Below are 18835 nucleotides of genomic sequence, written 5' to 3' on the forward strand. Positions count from 1 at the left end.
GGAGCATAACGACTGTTAGAAGTCTTCATTAAAACCTTACAAAGCTTTAAACATGTTACAAAGCTTGTAACCATGGAAACATCTAGGCACACTATATGCCTTGATGTCTGTGTCATGTTCTCTGTTTCAACCATTATAAACCTCATGAACAGATTCTCTCTACTGCTTTAGGAAAACAAAGAAAGACTGAAGGTTTCTCAACAATATCATTTTCCCAACAAAGGATTTGAGGAAGTATTTTTTGTTGTTGTTGAAGCAACCCGTTCAACACAAACACTGAGTATACAAACATTAAGAACACATGCTCTTTCCATGACATAGACTGACCAGGTAAATCCAGGTGAAACCTATGATCCCTTATTGATGTCACTTGTTAAATCCACTTCAATCTGTGTAGATGAAAGGGAGGAGACAAGTTAAAGAAGGATTTTAAATTCTTGAAACAATTGAGAATTGGATTGTGTATGTGTGCCATTTAGAGGGCGAATGGGCAAGACCAAACATGTAAGAGCATTTGAATGGGGTATTGTAGTAGGTGCCAGGCGCACCAGCTTGTATCAAGAACTTCACGCTCAATAGTTTTCCATGTGTATCAAGAATGGTCCACTACCCAATGGACATCCAGCCAACATGACAACTGTGAGAAGCATTGGAGTCAACATGGGCCAGTAACCCTGTGGAACACTTTCGACACCTTGTTGAGTCCATGCCCCAACGAATTGAGGCTGTTCTGAGGACAAAAGGAGGTGCAACTCAATATTAGGAAGGTGTTCCTAATGTTTGGTATGCTCCATGTATATTAAGTTAAAGTGATGAATCCTGTGTCATTGTTCGTTCCATAAACTTCATAAATAGCCTGTTCCTCTACTGCTATGAACTCTGTTCATGCCATCACATCACTTCAACATCCCTACTTTATATCTGGCTTCATCATACCATTAGCACTGGATAACTTCCAATCAGGTAGTCTATTAGTAGCCTACTATGTGGAGAAACCAGCGTAGAGAAATCACTTGGTTTAAATCAAAGACAATTTCCTGCCTGACCATATACAGTATCTGTGGGCTGTTCTGCCAAAAAACACACCAATCACAGCTCAGTTGACAAACACAAATAAATCCCATGGACAAACAATAGAAATAAAACAACAAAACGATCTACAGACTAAAGTGTTATCTGTGGGTACTTTGAGAGGGGGACGGGGTTAGTGTGTAAGCTATGAGTGTGTGTGAGGGGCTGAGGGTTTTTAAAGGGAGATATGGGGGTAGATTCAGATCAGAGGGGACTTTAGAACACAAAGGTGTGAGAGCCTCACACTCAACCCTGTTTTAAACTAGTTTAATGCTAGCTGTTCCTCTGCAACGCCTCTGTCAATTCAATTCAATTCAAAGGGCTTTATTGGCACGGGAATGTAAACATAAACATATGTTTACAATGCCAAAGCAAGTGAAATTGACAATAAACAAAAAGGGAAATAAACAATCAGAAATTAACAGTAAATGTTACTCACAAAAGTTTTAAAAGAATGTAAACGTTTCAAATGTCATATTATCGCTATGTACAGTGTTATAACGATGTGCAAATAGTTTGAAAGATAAAATAAATCAACATAAATATGGGTTGTATTTACAATGGTGTTTGCTCTTCACTGGTTGCTTTTTTCTTGTGGCAACAGGTCAGAAATACTGCTGCCGTGATGGCACACTGGGATTTCACCCCGTAGATATGAGAGTTCATCAAGATTTTTTTTATTTGTGTTATTCTTCTTTGTGGGTCTGTGTCATCTGGGTGAAATATGTGTGTCACTACTGGCTGAAGGACGGGACCAAGGTGCAGCATGGTAAGCGTACATTTCCTCTTTATTAAATGACGCCGACAAAACAAAGAACAAAACCCAACCGTGAAGCTTTGGGCTATGTGCCCTGAACAAAGTCAAAGTTAACTTCCCACAAAACAGGTGGGGGAAAAGGGTACCTAAGTATGGTTCTCAATCAGAGACAGCGATAGACAGCTGCCTCTGATTGAGAACTACAACCGGCCAAACACATAGAAATAGAAAATCATATAACATAGAACATAGACTGCCCACCCAAATCACACCCTGACCAAACCAAAATAGAGACATAAAATGCTCTCTACGGTCAGGGTGTGACAATGTGTCTCTAATATGGTCGTACATTTGCCAGGAGGTTAGAAAGTGCAGCTTGGTTTCCATCTCATTTTGTGGGCAGTGTGCACATGGCCTGTCTTCTCTTGAGAGCCAGGTCTGCCTATGGCGACCTCTCTCAATAGCAAGGCCACACTCACTGAGTCTGTAAATAGTCAAAGCTTTTCCTAATTTTGGGTCAGTCACAGTAGTCAGGTATTCTGCTACTGTGTACTTTCTGTTTAGGGCCAACTAGCATTCCAGTGTGTTCTCTGTCTGCCAGTGTGTATCTGTGGCTCACAGGCTCTGCCCCCTAGGAGCAGAGGGGGTCGTGAAAGTATAAAACCTCTTGGGCTCCCTCCAGCCAGACTGTAGACCTACTGGAAACTATAGAGACACCTGAGTGTCGCCCCACTGGCTAAACTATCCCGTCACAATGCTGTCACGGTAAGTGAGCACTAACACAAGGGTGGCTTGCATTGGGTATTTGGTTTTGACTTACGTGTGTGTACTGGAACTTTTAAAATGACACAATCTATTTGGCATATTTGGACAGCTGTATTCTTGGGGGAAGTGTATTTGTTAGTCTACCTGTAGAAGGAAACTTGAGACGTTTAGACCTGCTGAGGGTATTTCAATGATAGAGAGAGGCGAACCGTTTAATTCATTGTTTTTGTGGGATCGCAATAGCTTGGCAATGTGTGTGTCATTTTTGTTGTTGTTCCAGATTTCCTTTTTTCTTGTTCAATCCTAATCTTCAATAACAATAACTTTACAACTGATGTCAATGGTGATACTGGTACAAGATAAAGTGATGGGACTCTAAATAGTCTTTAAAAAGATTTTTGAGAATTTACCTTTAAAGTCAAAATAGTTCACAATAATCCTTTATTTGACTTTTCATGATATTAAAAGATGAAAAGTATATCATGTACCAACATATCATTGATTCATTTTTATGAACATTTCATTGATAATTCATTATCCATAATATATATTGAACATAAGAACATCCATAAGATACTTGGCATTGCTGCAAGTTACACATATTCTTATTATAATGTAATGAGCAGGAAAAACACAGTTCCTCCTACCTGCTTCCATTCAAATACTCTTTTTCCTTTTCCACTGCCACTATGACCTTAAGATGGCTTCTGGGAGAAGTCATTACATCTGTTTGACTAAAGTATTGTTTTAAAAGTGTACTGACCAGTTCTATCTCCGTGTTCTTCATTCTAACAGAACGTTGATTGTTCCTTTGATCTTTGCTTTGGCTGGTCTTGCTCTCTCAGCCCCCATTACTGGTAAGAAAACATGAAATTAAACCTTCTGTTAAATCTTATAAATGTTGGGGAATTTAGAATATTTCCATCAGTAACTACAGCTTAATAATAATGTACATTTGTTATAATAGGTGAACAAGACGGTTTCCATTTTAGTTTAATTTCAGTTTCAACGCAATGACAAAACATGCTTTACCTTTCCAGTTATCCAGTCTGTAAGCTACTATAAGCTACTCTAAGCTACTATAAGCTACTCTAAGCTACTATAAGCTACTCTAAGCTACACTGCAAACATCAAGTGAGCAAACATATCAACCAAAATGACCATTACATTATGTTTAAGGAGGCCTTTGCAATGTATACGACGACCTCCATCCATCCCATTGAATCACAATGGGAGTCCTCTGCTTCTCCACAACGGTAGTGTAATCAGAACCCAGGTCACTCTGTGGAGACACAAAAGAGGTCTGTTCTCTTGTGCCTGATTGTGGGATAGAGAGAGAAGTAGGGTGGGCCTTACATATGGTCTATTCAAATGGAGATAAATCCCCAAACCCCTAATCATGCTCCCCTATGCATCTTTCATTTGCAGATGGAACAGAGGGAGATAATGACGGTAACGTGTAATTTGTGTTTTAACTCATGACGTTCATAATTACCACAACAGTTAGAAAATGACAGGCTAATAAGCTTTGTTAATTATAAGTAGTGTATACCCATGAATGTATTTGTATTTAGTCAGAAGTAATGTTTATGATGGAACAATGACACCATTCACTGTGCTGTGTTTCAGAGAGAGCTGCTGCTTTGCTAGAGCACCTTAATGTTAAGCACACTGACAAGCCCTCCAGTCAAAGCCTACACACATAGGTTACATATGGACCGCTTCCGATATGTGCTTTGTCTTCTGATTTCATTTACATTCATTTACAAAACACTGGATTGAAACCAGTGTTGCATGATTGGATACATTAAGATATTGAGTTTTATAGTTTGGTATTGGCTTAGCTGGGTGATCATTGGCAACTGACAAAATGGGTGCTATGATACTTTTCTGGTCTCAGGTGCTAAAGATGGCGAAGGCCCCACTGGCAGCCCGGTAGTTGCAGCAGCAGCTGGAGACTCTGTAGGTTTGTATTGACTCCAATGTATCTCCTACCCAATACCTAGTTAAACACTACCAGGTATGTACCATTTCATACCGACAGAAACTAAACAGAAAACCTCTGTTGTTCACAGGTACCACAGATGCGACTGACTCTAGTAAAGAGCTGGCTGGAGGTATGAGTGGCTGGGTTTGGGGACTGGGGGAATCTGTCTTTCTATCAAGGAAGAAGTGTATGACGTAGAATCAACTCAACTCTCAAGGAAACCAACTCTGTAGATTAGAGCAATAATTACGATGGTGATTCCCCCTGAAAGTAAAAACCTTAACTGCACAGTACCAGTGAAGGACGTTCAACATGAGAGAATTAAAAACGGAGCTGTTGATCGTGACGCTAATTTGTTTTTAGGTAGCAGACAACATGGGCCTGCTTTGAGACTATCATGGAGACACTTAACTATCCTCTATAGAGGAACTGTAATATTGGACACTCACATAAACCTGTATGTATACACTATAACAACAGCACCCATGAGACATATCTAGACAAATGCTTTCTAGACCAGACATGAGTAAATTATCATAGTTTCACCTGTCCCCAGAGAGCGGCGGAGACCGCCCTAGAGAGTACTATGACACTCAGGTGTTTTCTGTTAATAATGATGATTCCCTTTTAAGTGAGGTGTGTTTTCTGTTACTAATGATGATGTCTTTTAAGTGAGGTGTGTTTTCTGTTACTGATGATGATGTCTTTTAAGTGAGGCGTGTTTTCTGTTACTAATGATGATGTCTTTTAAGTGAGGCGTGTTTTCTGTTACTAATGATGATGTATTTTAAGTGAGGCGTGTTTTCTGTTACTAATGATGATGTCTTTTAAGTGAGGTGTGTTTTCTGTTACTGATGATGATGTCTTTTAAGTGAGGCGTGTTTTCTGTTACTAATGATGATGTCTTTTAAGTGAGGCGTGTTTTCTGTTACTAATGATGATGTCTTTTAAGTGAGGCGTGTTTTCTGTTACTAATGATGATGTCTTTTAAGTGAGGCGTGTTTTCTGTTACTAATGATGATGTATTTTAAGTGAGGCGTGTTTTCTGTTACTAATGATGATGTCTTTTAAGTGAGGCGTGTTTTCTGTTACTAATGATGATGTCTTTTAAGTGAGGTGTGTTTTCTGTTACTAATGATGATGTATTTTAAGTGAGGCGTGAGGCGTGTTTTCTGTTACTAATGATGATGTCTTTTAAGTGAGGTGTGTTTTCTGTTACTAATGATGATGTATTTTAAGTGAGGCGTGTTTTCTGTTACTAATGATGATGTCTTTTAAGTGAGGCGTGTTTTCTGTTACTAATGATGATGTCTTTTAAGTGAGGTGTGTTTTCTGTTACTAATGATGATGTCTTTTAAGTGAGGCGTGTTTTCTGTTACTAATGATGATGTATTTTAAGTGAGGTGTCTTTTCTGTTACTAATGATGATGTCTTTTAAGTGAGGTGTGTTTTCTGTTACTAATGATGATGTCTTTTAAGTGAGGCGTGTTTTCTGTTACTAATGATGATGTCTTTTAAGTGAGGCGTGTTTTCTGTTACTAATGATGATGTACTAATGATGATGTCTTTTAAGTGAGGCGTGTTTTCTGTTACTAATGATGATGTATTTTAAGTGAGGTGTCTTTTCTGTTACTAATGATGATGTCTTTTAAGTGAGGTGTGTTTTCTGTTACTAATGATGATGTATTTTAAGTGAGGCGTGTTTTCTGTTACTAATGATGATGTCTTTTAAGTGAGGTGTCTTTTCTGTTACTAATGATGATGTCTTTTAAGTGAGGTGTGTTTTCTGTTACTAATGATGATGTCTTTTAAGTGAGGCGTGTTTTCTGTTACTAATGATGATGTATTTTAAGTGAGGCGTGTTTTCTGTTACTAATGATGATGTATTTTAAGTGAGGCGTGTTTTCTGTTACTAATGATGATGTCTTTTAAGTGAGGTGTGTTTTCTGTTACTAATGATGATGTCTTTTAAGTGAGGCGTGTTTTCTGTTACTAATGATGATGTATTTTAAGTGAGGTGTCTTTTCTGTTACTAATGATGATGTCTTTTAAGTGAGGCGTGTTTTCTGTTACTAATGATGATGTCTTTTAAGTGAGGCGTGTTTTCTGTTACTGATGATGATGTCTTTTAAGTGAGGTGTGTTTTCTGTTACTAATGATGATGTCTTTTAAGTGAGGCGTGTTTTCTGTTACTAATGATGATGTCTTTTAAGTGAGGTGTGTTTTCTGTTACTAATGATGATGTCTTTTAAGTGAGGTGTGTTTTCTGTTACTAATGATGATGTCTTTTAAGTGAGGCGTGTTTTCTGTTACTAATGATGATGTATTTTAAGTGAGGTGTGTTTTCTGTTACTAATGATGATGTCTTTTAAGTGAGGCGTGTTTTCTGTTACTAATGATGATGTATTTTAAGTGAGGCGTGTTTTCTGTTACTAATGATGATGTCTTTTAAGTGAGGTGTGTTTTCTGTTACTAATGATGATGTATTTTAAGTGAGGTGTGTTTTCTGTTACTAATGATGATGTCTTTTAAGTGAGGCGTGTTTTCTGTTACTAATGATGATGTCTTTTAAGTGAGGTGTGTTTTCTGTTACTAATGATGATGTATTTTAAGTGAGGTGTCTTTTCTGTTACTAATGATGATGTATTTTAAGTGAGGTGTGTTTTCTGTTACTAATGATGATGTCTTTTAAGTGAGGCGTGTTTTCTGTTACTGATGATGATGTCTTTTAAGTGAGGCGTGTTTTCTGTTACTAATGATGATGTATTTTAAGTGAGGTGTGTTTTCTGTTACTAATGATGATGTATTTTAAGTGAGGTGTGTTTTCTGTTACTAATGATGATGTCTTTTAAGTGAGGTGTGTTTTCTGTTACTAATGATGATGTCTTTTAAGTGAGGCGTGTTTTCTGTTACTAATGATGATGTATTTTAAGTGAGGTGTGTTTTCTGTTACTAATGATGATGTCTTTTAAGTGAGGTGTGTTTTCTGTTACTAATGATGATGTCTTTTAAGTGAGGTGTGTTTTCTGTTACTAATGATGATGTATTTTAAGTGAGGTGTGTTTTCTGTTACTAATGATGATGTCTTTTAAGTGAGGTGTGTTTTCTGTTACTGATGATGATGTCTTTTAAGTGAGGTGTGTTTTCTGTTACTAATGATGATGTCTTTTAAGTGAGGCGTGTTTTCTGTTACTAATGATGATGTCTTTTAAGTGAGGTGTGTTTTCTGTTACTAATGATGATGTCTTTTAAGTGAGGTGTGTTTTCTGTTACTAATGATGATGTCTTTTAAGTGAGGTGTGTTTTCTGTTACTAATGATGATGTCTTTTAAGTGAGGTGTGTTTTCTGTTACTAATGATGATGTCTTTTAAGTGAGGTGTGTTTTCTGTTACTAATGATGATGTCTTTTAAGTGAGGTGTGTTTTCTGTTACTAATGATGATGTCTTTTAAGTTAGGTGTGTTTTCTGTTACTAATGATGATGTCTTTTAAGTGAGGTGTGTTTTCTGTTACTAATGATGATGTCTTTTAAGTGAGGTGTGTTTTCTGTTACTAATGATGATGTCTTTTAAGTGAGGCGTGTTTTCTGTTACTAATGATGATGTCTTTTAAGTGAGGTGTGTTTTCTGTTACTAATGATGATGTCTTTTAAGTGAGGTGTGTTTTCTGTTACTAATGATGATGTCTTTTAAGTGAGGTGTGTTTTCTGTTACTAATGATGATGTCTTTTAAGTGAGGTGTGTTTTCTGTTACTGATGATGATGTCTTTTAAGTGAGGTGTGTTTTCTGTTACTAATGATGATGTCTTTTAAGTGAGGCGTGTTTTCTGTTACTAATGATGATGTCTTTTAAGTGAGGTGTGTTTTCTGTTACTAATGATGATGTCTTTTAAGTGAGGTGTGTTTTCTGTTACTAATGATGATGTCTTTTAAGTGAGGTGTGTTTTCTGTTACTAATGATGATGTCTTTTAAGTGAGGTGTGTTTTCTGTTACTAATGATGATGTCTTTTAAGTGAGGCGTGTTTTCTGTTACTAATGATGATGTCTTTTAAGTGAGGCGTGTTTTCTGTTACTAATGATGATTCCCTTTTAAGTGAGGTGTGTTTTCTGTTACTAATGATGATGTCTTTTAAGTGAGGTGTGTTTTCTGTTACTAATGATGATGTCTTTTAAGTGAGGTGTCTTTTCTGTTACTAATGATGATGTCTTTTAAGTGAGGTGTGTTTTCTGTTACTAATGATGATGTCTTTTAAGTGAGGTGTCTTTTCTGTTACTAATGATGATGTCTTTTAAGTGAGGTGTGTTTTCTGTTACTAATGATGATGTCTTTTAAGTGAGGTGTGTTTTCTGTTACTAATGATGATGTCTTTTAAGTGAGGTGTGTTTTCTGTTACTAATGATGATGTCTTTTAAGTGAGGTGTGTTTTCTGTTACTAATGATGATGTCTTTTAAGTGAGGTGTGTTTTCTGTTACTAATGATGATGTATTTTAAGTGAGGTGTGTTTTCTGTTACTAATGATGATGTCTTTTAAGTGAGGTGTGTTTTCTGTTACTAATGATGATGTCTTTTAAGTGAGGTGTGTTTTCTGTTACTAATGATGATGTCTTTTAAGTGAGGTGTGTTTTCTGTTACTAATGATGATGTCTTTTAAGTGAGGTGTGTTTTCTGTTACTAATGATGATGTCTTTTAAGTGAGGTGTGTTTTCTGTTACTAATGATGATGTATTTTAAGTGAGGTGTGTTTTCTGTTACTAATGATGATGTCTTTTAAGTGAGGTGTGTTTTCTGTTACTAATGATGATGTCTTTTAAGTGAGGTGTGTTTTCTGTTACTAATGATGATGTATTTTAAGTGAGGTGTGTTTTCTGTTACTAATGATGATGTCTTTTAAGTGAGGTGTGTTTTCTGTTACTAATGATGATGTCTTTTAAGTGAGGCGTGTTTTCTGTTACTAATGATGATGTCTTTTAAGTGAGGTGTGTTTTCTGTTACTAATGATGATGTCTTTTAAGTGAGGTGTGTTTTCTGTTACTAATGATGATGTCTTTTAAGTGAGGTGTGTTTTCTGTTACTAATGATGATGTCTTTAAGTGAGGTGTGTTTTCTGTTACCCTTTGCAGAAGCTTGAATTGTTTTCTGTGTGCGTTGTCTCCTTAGTAGTTATCGAGTCTTAGTGTTTGTTGTTTTCCCAGTTTTACATGGTACCTACTGTTGAATGTTTCCCAGTAAAGTATTTACATTTCTTCTAAACCAAGGGTTCCTCGATTGGTTCTCTTCTCTGCTCCTGGGTCCTACCTCATCATGCCCCATAAATGTGTCAGAGTCTAACTATTTGCTGTGGGGCCATGCTGAAGGTTTAGACAGTTGACCGAATAAACCAAAGGCTTCTCAAATCCAAGCCAAAGTTATATCAATTCCCCAAACCTTTTCATGCCATAAAACATTTTACTTACTGCCTTCTTTAAACACACGTTCTATAACATCCACTTTAAACACTATTTGAAAGACAGTAAGCCCAATCTAAACCATTTACCAATTAAAAAATATAATAGTAATATTGATCTTGTCCAGACCAATTTTATTACTGAAGAGTCTATGGCTAAAACAAGTTCAATGGCCAGACGACGAACTCCAACTCACCCAATGTTTTCTTCTTCATTTATCAGATGTGAGTAGCAGTGATACATCCACAGACACAAGCAGTGAGTCACCAATTCATTTGAATGGAAATGAAGCTAACTGGCTACTGGGGATTTCCTGATAATTACAGTAATGGTGACTTCAATAACAGCATCAAAGTCACCCGTCCTTGTCTTCTAGATGGAGATACCAGCGTGGAAACCACAGGCAGTCCTGATGCCCCTGATGCCCCAGATGCCCCAGGTGAGGCCTAGGAGTAAAATACACTAAGGTCAAATGTCAAAGATAAGGGTTATGGCCAAAGGTCGAAATCATTCAATAAGAATGAGCCGGTTGACGTTTATTTTCATGAGTCTTGTCCTGGAGGAAGAACTGAGAAATTCCCCCTTAAAATTAATGGTCTTAATTTCAGGTTAGGGTTATGCATCAGGGTTTTCATTGTGGTTAAGGTTAGGGTTAGAGTTCAAATCAGATTTTATGACTTTGTTGCTGTGCCAGCTAGTGACTATTCTGCAGAGCTGCCTCCAGAACAAGATTCATCACGAAAAATGCTAACCAGCTGGTCAAAATATGTGAAAGTCCCTGTTGATGATGAGGATTTGTTATTTCAATTCATGCAGTAAAATATTTTTTGCCCAGGCGAGTGCGGCATGCTGTCACGTGCTGTGCCTTGAAGGGCACATAAAATATATACATTATCGTTCAAAAGTTTGGGGTCACTTAGAAATGTTCTTGTTTTTGGAAGAAAAGCAAAAACAATTGTCCATTAAAATAACATCGAACAAGGACATTTGTAAGTGACCCCAAACGTTTGAACAGTAGTGTATATATACTTCATCTGCCTGTCCACTTTCAAGTCACTCCGAATTGGACAAAGCTGTGAGAGACAAACTTTAGCCTCATATCTACTGTCAACAAAAACAATGGCCAAAATGTTGTATAGTTGTATAATCAATAACAAGGTAAGAAATTACACAGTATTTTCAAGCCTTCCAATAACACTAATGTTATTATGTTAAGATGCAGCTGAAGCAGCAGGCAGCCAAGATACAACTGATGCAGCTGGTGTGTGAAGCGATAATGTCATTATGTTAAGATGCAGCTGGTGAGGGACGCGATAATGTCATTATGTTAAGATACAACTGATGCAGCTGGTGAGGGAAGCGATAATGTCATTATGTTAAGATGCAGCTGGTGAGGGAAGCGATAATGTCATTATGTTAAGATGCAGCTGATGCAGCTGGTGAGGGAAGCGATAATGTCATTATGTTAAGATGCAGCTGATGCAGCTGGTGAGTGAAGCGATAATGTCATTATGTTAAGATGCAGCTGGTGAGGTAAGCGATAATGTCATTATGTTAAGATGCAGCTGGTGAGTGAAGCGATAATGTCATTATGTTAAGATGCAGCTGGTGAGGGAAGCGATAATGTCATTATGTTAAGATGCAGCTGGTGAGTGAAGCGATAATGTCATTATGTTAAGATGCAGCTGGTGAGGGAAGCGATAATGTCATTATGTTAAGATGCAGCTGGTGAGGGAAGTGATAATGTCATTATGTTAAGATGCAGCTGGTGAGGGAAGCGATAATGTCATTATGTTAAGATGCAGCTGGTGAGGGAAGCAATAATGTCATTATGTTAAGATGCAGCTGGTGAGGGAAGTGATAATGTCATTATGTTAAGATGCAGCTGGTGAGGGAAGCGATACGTTTTGAGAGATGTTCTTGCCACCCAAGGCCACAGCTTCCTCGTTCATTTGTGTACAACAGCTACTTTTACCCCCAGAAAGTCTAAGCACAACTGGGTACAACAGCTACTTTAGTCAAAACAAAGATACAAAGTGAAACACAAATTATTCTAGAGTTATTATACATTGTACAAAATGGTAGTTAGAGGTGACGCTTGGATCCCCAATTCCCCCTTCCCTGATACATGTGTAAATATTGTACTATAAATTGTGCCTTTCAGTATTATACTTAGTGTCTTCAGAAAGTTGTCATACTTATTCCAAATGTTGTTGTGTTACAGCCTGAATTCAAAATTGATTTTTTTTTTCTCACCCAGCTACACATAATGACAAAAGTGAAAACATGTTTTTAGAACATTTTGTAAATTTATTGAAAATGTAATACAGAAATATCTAACTTACATAAGTACTCATACCCTGAGTCAATACTTTGTAAAAGCTCACCGATTACACCTGTGAGTCTTTTTGGATAAGTCTTTAACCTCTACGGGACGGTTGAGCTAATGTAGACTAATGTGATTAGCATGAGGTTGTAAGTAACAAACAAAAAATCCCGGGACATAGACATGATGACAGTGAGAAGGTGTCAGCAGAGGTTTTGGGTAAGACATTTTCTCTCTGAATTCCTTGTTCAATAACCAAGCTCTGACTTCACTGATCATCAGAACATAGTATCATTATAACTGTAACAAACATCATCAGTGTAATAAACATTGCTATAAACATCAACAGGCAGACTTAAAATATATAATAAATCTATGTTGCTTTAAATTATGATTTCAGAATCAGCAGATGTGGATAAGTCTCCAGGAGATGACTCCACAGAGTCTCCAGAAAGTGATTCCACAGAGTCTCCTGACAGTGACTCCACAGAGTCTCCTGACAGTGACTCCACAGGTAAGTGTTAAAAACAGACTGATTCAAAAGCAAAATCTGTAAGTTAAAGTACATGGCAGCTGGTGAAGATAAAGATATGAGGACAGTATGATGTGGAAAAGTGCACAGTACCCAACATTAACGTTGGAGATACACATCTAAGAGTATTTTTCTTTGTCCATCAGATCAGTGTTTCCCAACTCCAGTCCTCAAGTACCCCCAACAGTACATGTTGATTCAACTCATTGAGGTCTTGATGATTAGTTGACACGTTGAATCAGGTGTGCTTGTCTGGGGCTACACCAAAATTGTGTGCTTTTGGGGTTCTAGAGGACTGGAGTTGGGAAACTGCATTAGATGGCAATAAAGAGTCAGATGATGCCTCTGAGGATAAGGGACTAAAGACTTGGATTATGTATTTACAAAAATAAATACTTGGATTCTGACATTAACTAATCATAACATGAGGCAGGTGAACTCCTTGCTGAGAAAGACAAAACATAGTTATCTTCACAGTATTTTCAATAGGAAGCGCTGGCAGTAAAACACAGTTCCTTTGTTTTGGTCGTGAAGAACTAGATTGGTCACAGTGCAGTAGGTCATCCTCTGTCATTCCAAAGACAAGGACGACAGGGACGATGCTGTAAATACCGCCGTTAGTAATGTACGCCCCCCCCCCCCCCCCCCCTCAAAGCATTGATAAATAGACAATACATGACCCTGTCTAATGAAAACATGATTAGGTACTCATAATAATACACACAATGAACTTTGTGTTTCTTTTTAAGATGAAGTGTTGACAGATGTGCAAGCTGACTCTGGTAAGTATGAAGAACAACGTCAAGGTTTTCATCATAATGTTGTACTAGATAGATTGGCAATACAACGATATCAAATAATAGGTTGCAAAAGTTTGATTACATAAATCATGTGTGATTGTAGATGTGACCAGTGATGACACGGAGCAGGCCATGGCGACAGACAAAGATGATGACAAAAGTGACTCAGGTGTGCTAAATTGACATTTCTGAACTGGATATTCATTGTCTGGGAAACTGTCATTTGAGTCATTCTACCCATCAGTTGGTCATAAACCTGTTATTTTCTTCAGCTCAAGAGGATGCAGATGGGAAGGATACTGCAGGTGAAGAAGAAATGTTAGATAATGACTCTGCAGGTGAGTCTGCTCGTTGAAGGTTGTGCATCTCTCACCCACAAAGGGTCATTATAGGGAAGGTCTCTCTACTGTTGTCCCCCAGGGCTCAGTACTATGACCTCTTTTGTTCTCACTACTGGTGTCCCCCATGACCTCTCTTGTTCAGAACTACATATTCTACCTCATATACCGTAATAATTAATTAGCAGAATGTCTAAACACTGTCACTTTTCTGCAGATGCTGCCACAGACAAAGACGATAGTGATGAGGATAAGGACATTGAACTAGATGGTAAGGCTCCTGCAGAAGAGAAGGACAGCGCAGAAGACACAGAGACAGAGGAAGCGACGGACAGCGACAGCAAACAAGACGACGCAGACTCAGACACTAAGGATGACAAGCCAGACAAAGACGACAAGAAAGACAGCACAGATGACAGCAAAGACAGCGACAGCTCAGACGACCGCAAAGACAGCAGCGAAGAAGAGGCCCAGGTTCCGGAGGAGGAACCAGAGCACCAGGAAATAGAAGAAAAGGACAGCGAGAGCCAACAGGACACCTCAGAAGAAAACGACAAGCCAGACAAAGAAGATGAGAAAGACAGCGACAGCTCAGACGAAAACGACAAGCCAGACAAAGAAGATGAGAAAGACAGCGACACCTCAGAAGAAAACGACAAGCCAGACAAAGAAGATGAGAAAGACAGCGACAGCTCAGAAGAAGATGAGAAAGACAGCGACAGCTCAGAAGAAAACGACAAGCCAGACAAAGAAGATGAGAAAGACAGCGACAGCTCAGACGAAAACATCAAGCCAGACAAAGAAGATGAGAAAGACAGCGACAGCTCAGACGACAGCAAAGACAGCAGCGAAGCGGATGTCCAGGTCTCGGAGGAGGAACCAAAGCAGCAGGAAATGGACATGAAGGAGAGAGGTGACGTGGGGGAAGAGCAGGCCAGCCCTGAAGACAACATCAAGGAGGGAAGCCCTGTAGGGAGCGAAGACTTTGAGCCTCTACAGGATTCAGAGGAGGAGGCGGAGATGGAGTCAAAGGAGGAGGGGAAGCTGGAGGAGGCGGAGAAGGAGGAGCTGGATGCGGAGATGAACCTAGACACAACAGAGTCCGACAGTAAGGAGGACAGTAAGGATGACAGTAAGAATGAGATTAAGGATGAGAGTGAGGATAAGACTGAGGCTGACGCAGACTCCAACAGCGAGGAGGACATTAGGACCAGGGATGCCCCTAAACCACAAGAGGATGACAGTGAAGAGGACACTGATGATAGCATGATGAAGGAGCCCAAAGGTGCGGTTACCACTACTAAACCATATAAATGTAGCTAATAATTAGGCCATAATGAAATGTACATATGTGATTCCCTGTAAAATGGGCTCCCTAGTGGCCCAGCGGTCTAAGGCACTGCATCTCAGTGCTAGAGATGTCACTACAGACCCTGGTTAGATTCCAGACTGTATCACAACCGGCCGCGATTGGGAGTCCCATAGGACGGCGCACAATTAGCTCAGCGTCGTCCGGGTTTGGCCGGGGTAGGCCATCATTGTAAATAACAATTTGTTCTTAACTGACTTAGTTAAATAAAGGTTATATAAAAGCACTAAGTACTATATTGTGAGTGGTAATGGTACCATATTGTGATAACTGAAACACCGCTTTCTGATACAGATTCTGATGATGCTGACAAAGATGATATGGACAAGGATGCCTCTGGTATGTCAATCTATCTTGCATGTCACTTGATCCCCTTGCTTGTTAATCAGCTGATCCATGCAGCACTGAATCAAAGAGCCTGGAGTAATTTGTATCAAACGTTCCAACATGTCATACTATTTCTGGATGTTATGCACATTTTCTTTTCATAGACTCAGAGGATGACAAATCTGAATCTGATGCAGAGCCAGGCACAGATTCACACAAAGGTTTGTTTCTTCTTATCCTGAATCATATCACCTGTGCTTTCAAATGGCTTGGTCTTTAGCTGTTGTAACGCTCTAATTCATTATTGTGGGTCAACATCATGTATATTAATCTGGTCTTTAGATGAGGATGAGACCGACGAGGATTCCCAGGATGTGTCAGAGTCCATGGCGAAAGGTTAGTCAAAGCCATACAAACAAACGTTCACATTTGAATAATTGAAATAGTAAAATAAAGTCTGTTTCGTGTTTTTTCCCCTCAGATGACGATATGGATGATGATGACATGATTGGGGAAGAAACAATGGCTCCGGATTCAGAAGGTAAGGACCAAAACTGACTTACATCTTTGGGTAGTTACCAATGAAAGGCCCTATCATTCTAAGGCTTCCTCGACCAAGGGAGGAAACAGTGCATGTGTGTGCACCAACCAACTCAGTCAATGTGCCATGAAGTAAACATATATTTTGTCCCTGTGACTTCTCTGATCAGATGTCTGTTTGTTTGAACAGAGATAATGAAGTCTGATGAGATGGCTGTGTGTATGAACAGAGATTATATCTCACAACATTATACAGACACAAACACACACGCACAAACACACACACACACACACACACGCACACACGCACACGCACACACACACACACACACACACACACACACACACACACACACACACACACACACACACACACACACAACACCACACCACACCACTCTTAGCACTGTGCAGGGAGTTATCTGACTCATTTATCCAAACACATGAGGTACAATGACAAGTATGAGGAAGAGAACAACACAAGGATGAAAGAACGTTAAAAAAATACATATAAACCTGCATACTGGGAGCACTTAACAGAGCTTTACTGGGAACAGTGTGGATTGGAATAAACATCCTTTTCTCCCTCTGCTGTTCCAGCTGACATTCTGGACCAACCAGACCAACAGGATTACATGACACAGGGTGCCTCTCACGGTAATGTCAACAGAACATTATGATCCACCAAGCCACATCAGCACATTAACATATCATATATGCAATTTAGCAGACACTTATTTTCCTCAAATAATCTGTACCCACACACATTGACTCAGTACCGGTACCTCCAGTATTTTTTTTATTTAACTAGGCAAGTCAGTTAAGAACAAATTCTTATTTACAATGATGGCCTACCGGGGAACAGTAGGTTAACTGCCTTGTTCAGGGGCAGAACGGCAGATTTTTACCTTGTCAGCTCAGGGATTCAATCTAGCAACGTTTCGGTTACTGACCCAACACTCTAACCACTAGGCTACCTGCCACCCCGTATATAGCCTCGTTATTGTTATTTTATTAGTGTTCTATTAATTTTTACTTTAGTTTATTCAGTAAATATTTTCTTAACTCTTATTTTTCTTCAAACTGCATTGTTGGTTAAGGGCTTGTAAGTCAGCATTTCACAGAAAGGTCTACACCTGTTGTATTCGGCGCAAATACAATTTGATTTGACTTACAGTCATGTGTGCTAACATTTGACTTGTGTACATCTCACATCCGTTTCAGACATATTTAACCCGTCTGTCACACTCTGACATAGACCACCATGGATTCTTAAAGAGAGATGGAGGTGATCCACTGTACTGTATGATGCTTTCAGAATGTATTCACTTCTATGTACTGTATATCTCATTTTGTTTACAGGCGCGGATGCACCGGCAGCCCAGTCTTAGCCCTGAGGGTTGAGGCCACATGACGCTGTGAATGGAATCAGACAGTTTGATAGGTAGATAAAGCCATATCCATTGATTTGTACTTACTATAAGAGGAGAGGTACATTGTACATTGAATAATTTTTTTACTTCATCCCATCTCTTTTCATTGCAGTCCCATCATGGTGAATCCCACTTAAAACCAACAGGTTGTAGTCATGACAACAAACAGCGTAAACGAAACTTCCGTTCCTTACGTTCCTTAACCCTCTCTTTCCACTAAAAATGGTGAAGGTGTCAACGGGGATACAATTAAATGATTCTACTGTTTTGGTGTACATTACATTTTTACCCACTTTTTGACTGCATTGTTGTTGTTTTGGCATCTCAAGGGTAGTTTAATATTTGATCATGGAGAATATATATTTTTTCAACTTTGTTTTTTGTTAAAGACAGTTTATTTAAGTTGTGACATCATCATTATACAAGTTACACCCCTGTCTTATCAACTAGCGTGTTGATAAAATGGTCAACATGTTGTCTTACAATGCCCTTGAAAAAAACAGAAGTCTGTTTTTTTAAGATAGCATTCAGTCATTGTAGGTTTGCTACGTTTCTGCAGGTTGTGGGTTACTACAGTTTTCCTCTTGCTTTCATGTGATGCATTGCTGTCTCAGTCCTTGACCGATAACGGCTGCTACATTTGAAAAATAACTCCTACTGGCTCAGTTCAACATTAATTTTAAAGTTATGAGTAACATAAGGTTCTTTATATAAAAAAATGAAGTGTACATACAATGTCTTTGATTAAGTATAATTTACATTGGTTGGACAAATGGTAAAATAACAATTGCATAGACATAATGAGAATTTAATTTCATAACTGTGTGCACACAGGGGGAAAATCTAATAAATATTGAGTTGTCAGATCATTTTGGGGGGGCGAGTTTGTTGGGATAAAAAGCAGTATGTGTGTGTTTTTGTGAATGTGTAAAGGATGTGCTGATGAAACGAGAAGCAAGTAAGAAGCCTACTCACCGACTACCAGGACATTACAATAATATCAACTATTAATAATATGATAATACAATGAACAAACTAAATATAATGTCATAATAATAATCAATGGAGTTACATTGTGATACATTGACAATTGAAATACAGACACATGTCAAGTTCAATACTAGCATACAAAGTCCTACATCCA

General features: G+C 38.6%; 1 protein-coding gene across 4 annotated transcripts; it reads left to right on the top strand.

Annotated features, from left to right (window-relative positions):
• The first annotated feature begins 2514 nt into the window (after window positions 1-2514).
• LOC139373805 (otolith matrix protein OMM-64-like) lies at window positions 2515-18555 on the top strand. 4 transcript variants are annotated; one of them, XM_071114815.1, is made up of 20 exons: window positions 2515-2593; window positions 3389-3450; window positions 4022-4045; window positions 4494-4559; window positions 4669-4710; window positions 10249-10284; window positions 10403-10465; window positions 11243-11287; window positions 12753-12866; window positions 13634-13666; window positions 13788-13853; window positions 13957-14022; window positions 14240-15307; window positions 15686-15730; window positions 15883-15939; window positions 16061-16114; window positions 16200-16259; window positions 16859-16915; window positions 17621-17702; window positions 17804-18555. In XM_071114815.1, the coding sequence occupies exons 1-19, from the start codon at window positions 2583-2585 to the stop codon at window positions 17647-17649; spliced, it is 1998 nt and encodes a 665-aa protein (XP_070970916.1). In that variant the 5' UTR covers window positions 2515-2582; the 3' UTR covers window positions 17650-17702; window positions 17804-18555. The 4 variants fall into 4 exon arrangements, with proteins under 4 accessions (XP_070970916.1, XP_070970918.1, XP_070970919.1 ...); XM_071114816.1 differs by having other exon boundaries at window positions 2519-2593; window positions 11249-11287; XM_071114817.1 differs by lacking the exon at window positions 11243-11287 and having other exon boundaries at window positions 12759-12866.
• The last annotated feature ends 280 nt before the right edge of the window (window positions 18556-18835 follow it).

The sequence above is a fragment of the Oncorhynchus clarkii genome, chromosome 18 (assembly GCF_045791955.1).
Source record: "Oncorhynchus clarkii lewisi isolate Uvic-CL-2024 chromosome 18, UVic_Ocla_1.0, whole genome shotgun sequence".
Lineage (NCBI taxonomy): Eukaryota > Metazoa > Chordata > Actinopteri > Salmoniformes > Salmonidae > Oncorhynchus > Oncorhynchus clarkii.

Excerpts from the sequence above, each read along its gene's own strand:
- LOC139373805 (XM_071114815.1), top strand. Across the intron at positions 4,046-4,493 it reads AACAGAGGGAGATAATGACG|GTGCTAAAGATGGCGAAGGC; the intron begins GTAACGTGTAAT and ends TTCTGGTCTCAG. Across the intron at positions 10,285-10,402 it reads TACATCCACAGACACAAGCA|ATGGAGATACCAGCGTGGAA; the intron begins GTGAGTCACCAA and ends CTTGTCTTCTAG.